This window comes from Panthera onca, chromosome B1 (assembly GCF_046562875.1).
Source record: "Panthera onca isolate mPanOnc1 chromosome B1, mPanOnc1 haplotype 2, whole genome shotgun sequence".
Classification (NCBI taxonomy): Eukaryota; Metazoa; Chordata; class Mammalia; order Carnivora; family Felidae; genus Panthera; species Panthera onca.
This window is the reverse complement of record NC_138342.1, coordinates 144,689,334-144,703,590: the sequence shown is the minus strand read 5'-3', so window position 1 is coordinate 144,703,590 and position 14,257 is coordinate 144,689,334. Positions and strand designations below refer to the sequence as shown.

Here is a 14,257-nt window from a genome sequence, read left to right as displayed (position 1 = left end):
TTTTCTTCAGCCATCTCTCCTACCCCACTGAAAAAAGGCTTCCTTGACTTTAGGCTGATTGGTGTTTAAAGGAGTACATCTTTCTCATTTAAAAGGTCCTTCCTTGTGGAGAAAGAAATTATGAAAGTACAAGGGATGTGTACCCTTGTGAGGGACTGTGTGAACCTCTCATGGTTTGCACAGAATATGGTCTCTCTCTCCTGCAACCGAGGCTGTTTCTGGGCTGTATGAGGCCTCCATTTCCTTATACGCCAATTCATTATACTGATATAACACCCGAATGCACAACTAGTTTAGATAAATTTAGTTCTAATTACAGTCATAGCAGAGTGACCAAGAAGGCCTTAACATTTGCCTCAGCTTGACTAAAATTTAGACAGGTTTCTTTCTGACTATAAGCCCTTGCTTGATCTCCCCTTCTGAGAGCATTTACTTTGGAAAACTTGCAACTGTAATTTCGTTTTCCTTTGAGATATAAATCTTCTGTCAAATCACTTGCCAGTTTACAATCCAGAAATGTCTTTCCCAAAAACTTGGGAGCCATCCCTTTGAAATATAATCATCAAGAAAGATAAGAATTCCTATCTCCCAGTCTCCGTGGGAGGGTTAAGAACCTAACTTTCTTAAGTACTAGTTAGCAAACACAGATGGCCTAATCACATTGACAAACACCCCCGACTCCCAGGGTTCTCCAATACTTTTCAACTGCTTCACTGCCCTCCTACCACTCTGCTTAAAAACTCTTGCCATTTGTTTCAGAGGAACGGAGTTCAGTCTTTCTCCTCTGTTGGTAAAGTCTTGATTTCTGTTGCAATAGTCTTGAATAAAGTCTTCCTTGCCTGTTTAATTCTGTGTGGTACAACTTTTCTTTGACAAAAGGAGATATTTAATGGAGATGAGGAGAAAAATGAATTGAAAGGCTAGAATGTTAAGCAGATCATCTTTTGGGAAATTAAAGCCATTCTGGATGCCCTTAGGTTCTTAGGAAAGCTGAGTCAGGTGCTGAAATATCCAGTGAATGAGGGCTAGTGACTAGGATTTACATAGATAACTACGCCCAGTGAAACAAAAGGAAGAGGAGGATGTTTTATGCAGGTGAGAGAAATGATCTGAAGGTGTAAAATGGAAGGAGAGAGGCAAAGAATCAGCTCCAAAAACTGAAATTTATGGTTTGTGAGAGGCAGAGAGCATCATATTCCCCTGGGCTTAGCTGGTTAATGCGTTGGACTCAAAGGATGGTAGTTCTGTAGGAATCTGTTAACTTCATGATTGGAATTCCAAAGCGAACAAATTTTTAATAATAAATAGAAGATTTTTAAATTATATCTATTGTCATTTTTACTATGATCACACTTATATAATTATTATATTCTTCTGCTTTTTGTTGTTCCATTGAGATTATCTACAACCTACCTCTGACTGAATCTTCATTTTTCAAAGTGCTCATACCAATTCTTGCTCATTTATTTTTCCAGGATATTTCAGATTAACTTAATATGGACCTCAAAAATGTATTAAACATTTTTAATTAAAATAGCTAAATTTAGGAATCCATGTGGAAAGTTGTGTTTTTGTCACTGTATTTGCTAAGTTATTTCAGTGTTTTTCTTTTCTAAAAGACTTAGTAAAGGTTTGTAGAGTTTTTGAAAATGACAAGAAACTTTATTTTGTTAAAAATATTCATATTTGCGGGGCTCCTGGGTGATTCAGTCAGTTAAGCATCCGAGTTCATCTCAGGTCATGATCTCATGGTTCACGAGTTAGAGTCCTATGTCGGGTTCTGTGCTGACAGCTCAGAGCCTGAAGCCTCCTTCTGATTCTGTGTCTCCCTCTCTCTGCCCCTTCCCTGCTCACTGTCTCTTTCTCTCTCTCAAAAATAAGTAAACATTAAAAAAATTAAAAAAAAAAATCATGTTTGCATGTCCGTTGACATTCAAAGTTACATCATTTGTATTTTGTTTCTTAACACATAATTGCATAATTAAATAAATGATATTGAATTTTTGTAAACATAACATTGCCTTGTATTCAGAAAAATTATTGAACTCATAATTTTTAGTAACTTTTTAGTTGATTAGCTTAGAGTTTGAGATACAAATAATATACTCTGCACATAATAAGAATTTTGATTTCTTCTTTACAGTAACTGTAAGTTTTTCTTTCTTACCTTATTACATTATGACAAGGATTTCTAGATAATTCTTATTTTCTGGTTTAACAGAAAAGCATGGCATCATGAACCATAGCAGTTTTGTAAGCTTTTACAATATACAGTTGATTCTTGTTATTTGTGGTAGTTTTCTACACAGTTGTCATGAACACTGAATTAACAGATACTGAACTATTTCTCTGAGGGGAAATATACAGTTGTGTTTCTACAACCTCTGGTCACAACATTTTTGTCAACAGAAATGCCATTTACGTTACATATATTTGTTAGCCAATGTCCTGGTAAAACATGCCTGTCTCATCAGCATTGAAAGCCTTCATTTCCTCATGTATAAAATTTATATTTTTTGTATAAAATTTTTCTGTATAAAATTTAAGAGGTATTTTTAAAGAATATCTTAAGGAGGTATTCTACAGCCTACTAATCTACAGAACTTGTTCAGCTGAAAGTTTAACAGTTTTATGCTCTATCACCTTTTGAAACATGCAAGCCATGTAGCACTTTCAGAAAAAAGCTGATAGTTACACTTTTTTATACTATTATTAGCTTGTCATCTCATGAACTCACAAATTTAACTGCTTTTCCATAGCTTCATAACATAGAACAGATGTTACTTTAGCATTTTTCTGGACAGCTTCATGCATTGATCAGTGAATTTTATCTTTTTTTCGGAATGTACTATATTAGTGATATATTCACATTGATCTCATGGCCAACAGCATTAGAACTCATGTCTGAATGAGACTTATCCGATGCACATGTTTCCTCCATAATATTTCTTCTTGTGCTTGGGAACACTCACCAGCACTTCAGCACAACATTTGTTGGGGGCATTTTAAAGAATACAATCACCAACCAAAAGCATAAAGATGCAAAAAATGTAGCATTAAATAGACTACAAAAAGAATATTTGTTAACAGTATGAGAGCTGTGGCAAGGAGGCAAAGCATCATTTTGTCTAATCTTAGCTGGTAGTAGGTACTCTGGTGACTCAAAGTTTTCATGTCTCTGCACATGTCTGTTAATGACCATGAAAACACTACAAATATTGATTTTGGTGTTATAAGTAAATTTTAGCCAGTAGGCAAATGGGCAAATGTGGAATCTATGAATAATGAGCATTGACTATATGGTCAAATAGGTAAAGTGTCTACCAGGCAAGAAAATACTTATTACTAAAATTTCAAATTATATCTAAATAACACTGAGTGGCCTACACAGATAGATTATAAGTAATGAGATAGAGGAAGATATACTATGCTAACATAATGAAAAAAAAGCTGGAGTAACTATATTATTTTTAACACAAAAGACTTCAGAAGAAGGAAAATTATTAGGGATAAAGAGGGTCACTCCAGAATGATAAAGGGGCCAATTCTCCAAGATGATATTATAAATCTTAATGTGTGTGAGCCTGATAAAAAAGCATCAAAATACATGAGTCAAAAACTGATAGAATTGCTAGGAGAAACAGATGAATCCACTATTTTATCTGGAGTTTAATGCCTCTTTATCATAAATGGATAGATTCAGCAGGCAGAAAACTTGTAAGAACATGGTTGAAATGAACAACATCATCAATCAAGTCAATATAACTGATATCTATAGAATACTTCATCCAACTGCATCCAAGGAAAGCAATGGATTATTTATTCTTCTATAGCTCACATGTAACACTAAGACTACATAAAATACACCTTAACTGGTTTAAAATAATAGAAACTATGCAAAATATTCTCTCAGACGACAGTGGAATTAAACTAGAAATAAGTAACAGAAAGATAGCTGGACAACTCTAAAATTCCTGGAGATTAAACAACACACTTGTAAATAACACATGGGTCAAAGTAGACTCAAGAAAATTTAAAAAATTCAAACCAAATGAAAATGAAAATATAAGCTATTAAAATCTGTGGTATGTAGCAAATGAAATGATTAGAGGAAATTTTGTAGCATTGAATAAATATGTGGGAAATTAAGAAAGACCTAAAATCACTAACCTAAATTTCCACCTTAAGAAATCAGAAAAAAAGAACAAATTTAATCTAAAGTGGGCAGAAGCAAAGAAACAATGAAAATTAAAGTAGAAATCAATTTAACTGAAAACAGAAAATTAATAGAGAAAAGCATTTAACCTGAAAACTCATTCTTTGAAAAAAATCAATAAATTTGGTAAGCTGCTAGCCAGGTTAACTAAGAAAAAAAGGAGAAAAGATATAATTACTAATATCAGAAACGAAAGAAGATATGTTATCACAGATACTATGGATATGAAAAGAATAGTAAAGGAATACTAAGAACAACTCTGTGCCCTCAAATTTGATACTGTGGATGAAATAGACAATTTCTTCAAAGACATAGTCTACCTAAACTCACACAAAGAAAAATAGACAATATGAATAGGCCTATGTCTTTTAAAGAAATTAAATAAATATTAAATAACTTGTCAAAACAGAAAGCACCTGGCCCTGATGGGTTCACTGGTGAACTCTACCAAATTTTTTTTTTAAATTTTATTTTAGAAAGAGAGCATCAGTAGGGAAGAGGAGCAGAAGGAGAGAGAAATTGAGAGAGAGAGAGAGAGAGAGAGAAAGAGAGAGAGAAAGAGAGAGAGAGAGGGAGAGAAAGAGAATCTTAAGCAGGCTCCATGTTCAGAATAGAGCCCAATGAGAGACTCAATCCCATGACCCTGGGATCATGGCCTGAGCTGAAATCAAAGCTGTATGCTCAACCAGCTGAACCACCCAGGTGCCCCTCTACCAAACTTTGAAAGAATAAAATTATATGATTTTTTTTTTACAATCTCTTCCAGAAGATAGTAGTAGAGGAAATACTTCCTAAATCATTCTATGAGGTCAGCATTACCCTAATACCAAAACTAGAGAAAATATTACAAGAAATGAAAACTACAGACCAGTATCTGTCATGAACACAGAAGTAAAATTTCCTTAAAAAACTGGTAAATTGAATTCAATGTTGTAAAAAAGAATTGTGTATTATGACCAAGTGGTGTTTATTTCAGGTATTCAGGTCTTATCTCAGTATTTGAAAATCAATTGGTATAATTGAATAGAGAAAAAAAATTGTTGACTGTATCAACAGATGAAGAAAAAGCATTTGAAGAAAATCCAACACATATTCAAGATGAAAATTCTGAGTAAAACCTATAGGGAACATTATACTTAATGGGGACGGAGACTGAACAAGGCAAATAGCATGGACTGTTTCAAAAAGATTAATTTTGACTTGTTTGCAGCTTTGTCAAAATTCAGGCATGTAGTTTAAAAATAGTTCAGGTTGTCCAGTATCTCACAGGGATGATTTGGAAATTATATTTGTTAACTGAGACAAAATAAACACAGTTGTTCTAAGATTACACGGATAACAAAGATAGTTTCGACTGGTAAGGAACTGGATACTGAACTGCACTATTAAGGAATGTTAACTGAGAGTTATTCCTTTTTAGTATGATTGGTGAATTTTTATACAACTTAAGACAATTAAAAAAAAATTTAAGTTTATTTTTGAAAGAGAGAGACAGAGTATGAGTGGGGGAGAAGCAGAGAAAGAGAGATAGAGAGAGAGAGAGAGAGAGAGAGAGAGAGAGACAGAATTCGAAGCAGGCTCCAGGCTCTGAGCTGTCAGCACAGAACCTGACATGGCACTTGAACCCATGAGCCATGGGATTATGACCTGAGCCGAAGTTGGATGCGTAACCAACTGAGCCACCCTGGTGCCCCACAACTTAAGACAATTTTTGTCAAAACTGCTCATTTTCATTTGCTTTTGGGTATTTTTTTTTTCTTTCTTGTTTTTCTAAATAAAGCACAGTAGCCAGGTCAAAAATCAGCAAGTGAGACTACATTAAACTCGAAAGCTTCTGAAGAGCAAAAGAAACAATTAACAGAATGAAAAAACAAACAAAAAAAAAACTATAAGAAAGGGAGAAAAGATTTGCAAATCATATACTTGATAAGGGATTACTGTGTTGTGTACTTGAAAGTGTCTAAGAGAGTTAATATTAAATGTTCTCACCATCACAACAAACAACACAGTATTCTTAACTGTAATCACAATGCTGTATATTAGATTCCCAGAATTTATTCCTCTAATAATTGAAAGCTTGACCAGTAACTCCCCATTTCCCCACCCCTCAGCCCCTGGTTGTTTTCATGAGTTCCGCTGTTTTAAATTCTGCATATAAGTTATATCATACAGTATTTGTCTTTCTGATTCATTTGCTTAGCATAATGCCCTCAGGATTTATCCATGTTTTCTCAAATAGCAAGATTTTCTTCTTTTTATGGCTGAATAATATTCCACTGTGTGTGTGTGTGTGTGTGTGTGTGTGTGTGTGTGTGTGTAGAGAGAGAGAGCGAGAGAGAATGAGAATCCCGTTTTCTTTATCCATTCATCTGTTGATGGACACTTAAGTGGCTTTCATGTTTCGGCTATTGTGAAAATACTACAGTGAATATGGGGGTGCAGATATCTTTATGAGAGAGTTACTTCATTTCCTTTAAACACCCAGAAGTAGGATTGCTAGGTCATATGGAAGTTCTGTGTTTACTTTTTTGGGGAACCTCCATACTGTTTTCCATTGTGGCTATACCAGTTTACATTCCTACCAGTGGAAATTCCCTTTTCTCCACATTACTTGTCTTTTTGATAGTAGTCATCCTAACAGGTGTGAAGTGATATTTCATCATAGTTTTTATTTGCATTTACCTGATGATTAGTGATGTTGAGCACCTTTCATGTACTTATGGGCCATTTATATGTCTTCTTTGGGAAAGTGTTTATTCAGGTTCCTTGCTCATTTTTAATAGAATTATTTGTTTTTTGCTATTGAGTTGTATGAGATTCTTCTGTAATTGATATTAATCCCTTGTCAAGTATATGATTTGCAAATCTTTTCTCCCTTTCTGTAGTTTGCTTTTCCATGCTGTTGTTTCTTTTGCTCTTCAGAAGCTTCTAGTTTCTGGCTGCTGTGTTTTATTTAGAAAAACAAGAAAGCAAAAAAAAATACTCTAAAGCAAATGAAAATGAGAAGTATTAACAAAAATTGTCTTAAGTTGTGGGGCACCATAGTGGCTCAATCAGTTAAGTGTCCAACTTTGGCTCAGGTCATGATCTCATGGTTCAGAGTCATCAGGATGGATAGATGTTTAAAGCATTTTGATCTGTGTTCTTGCTCTGGCATGCCAGAGTGGACAGTATGCAATCAAAACCAAAACCTCCTGAAATTCTTCAGTCTAAAACACTGACAAGCAAAAAATTACAATGGTCAAAATGAATCCATATTCTGACCCTCCAGTTGCTATGACAGGAAAATTGAAATTGGAGCAAAGAAAAATTTTTTCAGTGAATAGATTGATCTATAGTTTTAAAGCAAAAATTACTCTCCTGTAGACCAAGTTAATCTATAACTTTTTGTTAACTTGTCTCTGTATTTTTTCTATGATGACTGATATTTTAAAAGGCATGAAAGCTTGCAAACTCCTAAAGTCAACTTTAGAGAGCATATTTAAAGTCCTTTATTGTTTTCCTCTGAGATTCTGCTAGTGAATAAAACACAAAAATGAGCATGCATGCATGTGTTCCTGTGCATGTACACACACACACACACACACACACACACACACACACACAGCATCGTTCTCTTAAAGGCGACCTTATCTTTAAAGTTAAGAGCTTAATTTCTTATGAAAGGCTTTGCATGTTCTGTGCCAACATTTCGATATTTATCTTCATGCTCACCTGAAGTCTTAAAACAGGTTTTAGTTAAGGAAAATATATGGATGTTTAACAGCTCCATTTCGTTTCTTTTTTTTTGTAATTTTTTTTAAATGTTTTTATTTATTTTTGAGACAGAGAGAGACAGAGCATGAATGGGGGAGGGGCAGAGAGAGAGGGAGACACAGAATCGGAAGCAGGCTCCAGGCTCCGAGCCATCAGCCCAGAGCCCGACGCGGGGCTCGAACTCACGGACCGCGAGATCATGACCTGAGCTGAAGTCGGCTGCTTAACTGACTGAGCCACCCAGGCGCCCCCGTAAAGGTTTTTAAAGGTAAGTGCTGGTTAATTTGTTTATTTTTTTGTATTTTGTATTTTGTTTACTATTTTGTATTATATTACAGTATTGTAATTTTTAAAAAAAATTTTTAATGTTTATTTATTTTTGGGACAGAGAGAGACAGAGCATGAACGGGGGAGGGGCAGAGAGAGAGGGAGACACAGAATCGGAAACAGGCTCCAGGTCCGAGCCATCAGCCCAGAGCCTGACGCGGGGCTCAAACTCACGGACGGGAGATTGTGACCTGAGCTGAAGTCAGACGCTTAACCGACTGAGCCACCCAGGCACCCCTCCATTTCGTTTCTTAAAAATTAAATCTTTCTAAAAATAACTCAACAGTTTTCCTCCCTTATCTCTATATTCCTTTTCTAAACTCTAGATTCAATTCATTGAATATCCAATTAAGAATCCGCATGCCAAACTCTATGCTCTGGGAACTCTCTGAAGTCAGTAGTGACACAAAAGGACAAACACAATGAAAATGAAATTGGGGGTGACTGGATGGCTCTGTCCCTTAAGCATCTGACTTTGGCTCAGGTCATGATCTCACAGTTCATGGGTTGGACCCCCGCCTTGGGCTCTATGCTGACAGTTTAGAGCCTGGAGCCTGCTTTGGATTCTGTCCCCCTCTCTCTCTGCCCCTCCTCTGCTCATCCCTCTCTCTCTCTCTCTCTCTCTGTGATAATTAAACATTAAAAAATTAAAAAAAAAAGAAAGAAAGTGAGATCAGTGACATAGGAATGCAGGAGAGGGTGCCCCAGAGGTTGGCATGGTTTGTTGGGTCTGGAGTCCCCAAAGAACAATTCAAAGAGGAGGAACTATTTGAAGAGGATCTTGAATAGAATTTGGATACAAAATAACAGGAGAAGAAAAAAGCATTACAGGCAGGGGATTATTGGACTAGTTTATAGAGATGTGGAAAAGCAGATCCAATTTGGGGAATAGCAGAAAGTCTGATTTAGCTGGAAATGGAAGTAGCAAAAAAAAAAAAAAAAAAAAAAAAAAGGCTAGAAAACAAACAAAGGCAAAGAAAGATGTTTTTCCCCAGATTAAGGTTTTTTGGTTTGGGGTTTCATTTAGTAGTTAGTGGTGAGACATTTAAGGATTTAAGATAACAACATGTGAAGATCAGATTTGTAATTGAGAGCACAAATTAATTTATCCATTATTGTCCTTTTCTATTATTTTTCTTATTCTAGTTCATTGCCCAGCTTTTTGTTTTAATCCACATTTGCCTTCCACTAGACATCAGCTATTTACACCCATATTATAATATTAAAGCAAGGTAAAATGAAAAAATTACAGTAAAAGATGATAGAAATGATCTGGCTTACCAAATCCTTGGAGTGCTCCCTCTAGCATTTGGGCGTCCATTATGGGGTTGAAATTGGGAGCTGGGAAGATGGTTCCTTGCACCTGGTGGGAAGGGTGAATGAAAAAGAGATTGCACTGTTTTACCAGAAAGATTTCAACAGTTCTTTTTGCAGATAAATGGAAATAAAAATACATTCCATATATTTAAATTACTCTAAGACATACACATACATCTATTAGACAGATGTGTTAATTGTATATTAATTGCATGGAGCAAATTTGGTTGTTGTTTTTTAATCCACTGGCCTTATTATATTGACATCTATCATTCATCTAGGAAATTGAGACACTAGAACCAATAGTAGAAAATGTGAAAGCCAAATAAATATAAATCTTTGTAATAAACAGTAAACATTTTCTCAGGAGTTGATGGCTGTTTTAGAGAAACTGAAGAGAGAACTCTATTGGGGGGGATTCATGACATTCATATGAAATAGAAGTGGCACTTGCCACCATAGGTTTTTTATGCATCAGGGACCTTAAAATCATGTTAGAGAAAACAGAAATATTTGAATTTGGATTATGGGATTCATAAAAATCTAGGTGATATAGATAGGGCAGAGATTTTTTAGCTGAAACTTGCAGCTGCAGAGGAAAACATAAAAACGTGACTGACATTCCATTTAAATTCTCTCTCTTGCTAATAATAAAATGGCAGAACATTTGTGTTGGGCTTTGAATACACAGTCTATTATTTCAGACAGAGCCAGCCAGGACTAGGCACTGTAACATCATACTCAGTACAAAAGAATTGTCAATCAAAATTTATTAAGAATGGGAACTCCGCCCCTCCCCTCCGTTTGTTGTCAGTGTGGCCAGAAACATCGGGAGAAAAAGCCTTCCCCTAGCAAATGGGTCTACTAGGCCTTGAGAACTCAAGCTTTCACCAAGCTCTTCTGCAAGAATAATATCTTAGATGAAGATGAAGTTTTCTAGTGCCCATTTTCTAACAGTAGAAAATTAATTAATGAGAAGACTGCACCATCATTTCTAGTCCAAGAAATATACATATACAAATACCAAAATATTTATGAAAAGATTTTGGGGGGTTAAGAGCATTGTTCATTTGAATTAAAACTAAAATTTAAATTCTGTTTGGATTTCATTTGACTAATATTAATGATCATGAGGCTGTCTATTTGAAGGAGACTGGGAATCAATTGTGCTATGGCCATATTTTCATAAGTACAGCCATGTTAGGAAGACATCCTTCTTAATTACATATATGGCAGATGTACATAATTAAAATGAAAATATGGTATGCATCTTACATTGCTAAAGTGCATGCAATTTGCTTCTGATATTCAAGTTTAGTGGAAATGATCCAGAGACTAATTTCTCTTGAGCCAATCCTCAATTCTGGGAGCTATTTATTAGGAGACAATATGAATGTTACCTCCTTTATCCACTAACCTGTTCCGTTGGTCTCTATTAAGAAGATAGACTTTGATTCTTCTTTTACTTATTAAATGCAGTTTAAATAGCAGATTCTAATGTAAATTCCTAGGTTGAGTTCTCCTCACCTGAAGCATTTTTTTTTTTAATCTTGTTATCCTAGAAAAATGAAAGCTTTAAACTTTTGAGAGAACAGCCATCTATTGAATGTGAAAATTGTTTTCTGCTATTTGTCATTGCCTTTTTTGTCCACGTAGTTCTTTCTCAGTTTTTTTCCCCCATTGGGAAAATAAAGTGTTTTTTTGAGGCATGGAAAAGAGATACTGTATTTCCCCTATTTTAGGAGTTGGAAGATTTGTTTGGATAAGTCTTGTGTGGACAATACCATTTTTTTTTTTTTTTTTTTTGCCTTGGAGACCTTAATTTTGCTGTCTGCTATTAGCTAATGGGCTGTTTTAAAGTATAAAAGACAAAATGTATTTGAAAACAATAAGACATATTCTTAAATGGGGTAAGTTAATCTAGGCAATTTTAAGCACAGAGTATGCAAATTTTCACTACAAAACATCTCATTACTGGCTAGACTAGGATCTTTCAGAATTTCTATTGGAGTGCTATAAAATAAGTGCTATAAAATAAAAGCATATACCTTTATAGGGAAGAAAAAAAAAACTCTAAAATTTATAGGTAAAGGAAGTTGTAAATGTTTATAATGACTTATCAGACACAATCTGTAGGTGAAAGAGGTATTTTTTCTTGTGTTAATCCTTGTACAGATTAATAGTGCAACATACTTTTGCAATATAATGTAAAAATTACTTTCTTCTTTTTTCTTTATGGTTCTCATATTGTTTGCCATTTAAACTCATTATTTTCTTGTCAGCTGGCATTGTTAATATGCTAAAACTCTTCTGGAAAAAAATTCAACACGAAGTAAAGGAAAATTGTAAAAGCTTAGTAATTCACAAAGCACAATTTTTCTAGTATGTATTTGTCATTTATGCCCATTTATATATCATAGCAGAACATTTTTTTATTTATTTTTAAAGTTTATTTATTTTGAGACAGAGTGCATAGTAGAACATTTTATTTATTTATTTATTTATTTATTTATTTACTATTTTAAAAATTTATTTACTTATTTTGAGAGAGAGAGAGAATGCACGGTGTGGAGGGGGCAGAGAGAGAGATGACAGAGAGAGAAGCCAGAGCAGACTCAGTACGGAGCCTGATGCATGACTCAAACCCCTGAGCTGTGAGATCATGACCTGAGTTAAAATCGAAAGTAGGACACTCAACTGACTGAACCACCCAGGCACCCCCATTATATTTCTTTTTATGCCAATTATTATGTTTTAATTAAGCTAAAGTGAGCAATATTATTCCATATAAGGCACACACTTAATGTTCCTTTTACTTACTTTGTCATTGTATACTAGTTTTGTCATTTATTTATTTATTTATTTATTTATTTATTTAGTGAGAGTGAGGAAGGGACAGAAAGAGAGGGAGAGACTGAGAGTCCCAAGCAGGCTCCACACTGTCAGTGGGGCGCCTGATGCAGGGCTCGAACTCACAAACTGTGAGATCATGACCTGAACTGAAATGAAGAGTTGGGAGTCTTAACTGACTGAGACACCCAGGTGCCCCCTGATTTTGTCTTTTAATGATAGTATTTTTCCAGTTTTATTAAGCTGTAATTGATATATAACATTGTGTAAGTTTAAGCTGTATAACATGATGTTTTGATATATGTATATAATGCAAAATGATTGCCACAGTAAGGCTGATTAACACATTTATCACCTCACAGTTTCATTTTCATTCTGATAGGAACATTTAAGAGCTACTCTTAACAACTTTCAAGTATATGATCTAATATTGTTAACTAAAATCACCAGGCTCTATGTTAGACCCCAGACTTTTTCTCCTTATAGAAACTGGAAGCTTGGACTCTTTGACCAACATCTCCCAATTCCACACTCTGCACCCCCCTGACACATACCCCTGCCAGCCCCTGGCAATCACCAATCTTTTAATGATCATTTGAACTAAACTGACCAGTTAAGTCTATTGAAACAGTCAATTATAAGTTTTTAATTTTCTTCCCTGAATTAAATAATTTGAAACAAAAAAGATTGATTAATGGTTTGGGGCCATAAAACTTTTTCAAATGACTATGATATAACTATAGGTAGATACTCATCTATTTTAAGGTAATTTGATCTTTCCTTTGGATATTTTCCCCAAAATCTGTGCTCAACCGTATTCTATACATTCCTTAATACACAATATCAGTCTCTCTGATGAAATTTATGCTGACCATTTCTTTTACTAACTCCCTAGCATTTACTGCATTTTTATTTAAAATCTGCACTTTATGTTTTCCTATTTGCTATCTATTCTTAAAATGGGGAATTTCACTGTGTCGTATAGAGTACACATCGTTTTATAACATATTGCCCTAAGTATTTATTCTTTGTCTTCATTTCTTATCCTTCTAATTATATTTTATGTCCCTTGACCACAGAAGGCATATTAATTCTATGTCATGATTTTCTATGTAGTGAGATCTCTTTTTAAAATATTCTCATCTACTGGTGATGTTACTTAAGTTAAATGATTTCTTAAAAAATAAAATATTTGGCTGAATGACCTGGCTTTATACACAATTAATATAATAAAACTTTTTTATTTTTTTACAAATACAGACCATATATGAATTAAGCAGATTCTTTTAGTCATTATATTTATCATATTTATTGTTTTGTATTAGGAAAATTGAACAGAGACAAATAAAGGAGACAGACAAATAAGAATTACCCTGGAGAAGAGGTGTAGGAGAGGGAGATGTTCCTAGTTTGCTAGGGCAAAAAATTTTTCCAACCACATGTATGAGCAAGTAAGTGATCTGGGAAGAGGGAGCACAGTAAGTCTTGAAAACTGATTCATGTGAGAAACAGAGGATAGAGGCGAGGAGTGGCAAAGGCAGGATTACTAAAGGACATCTAAAGTCTTTTTTGGGGGGAGGGGATCAAATCTTTTTTATAATTTAAATATTTATTGATTTTTGAGAGAGAGAGAGAGGAAGAGAATGAGCACGAGAGAGGCAGAGAGAGAGAGGGGGAGACATAGAATCTGAAGCAGGCACGAAGCTGCTGTCAGCACAGAGCCCGACATGGGGCTGGAACTCATGAACTGTGAGATCATGACCTGAGCGAAGTCAGAGGCTTAACCAACTG

The 14,257-nt window shown here is 34.8% G+C and overlaps 1 protein-coding gene across 1 annotated transcript in view; it reads right to left on the bottom strand.

Moving 5' to 3' along the window:
* Positions 1 to 14,257, bottom strand: part of ANXA10 (annexin A10) — a 118,931-nt gene that overhangs the window by 51,901 nt on the left and 52,773 nt on the right. The window contains exon 2 of the mRNA XM_060655793.2: positions 9,581 to 9,662. Within this exon, the coding sequence (XP_060511776.2) occupies positions 9,581 to 9,662 (82 nt within the window). The remainder of the gene's footprint in view (positions 1 to 9,580; positions 9,663 to 14,257) is intronic.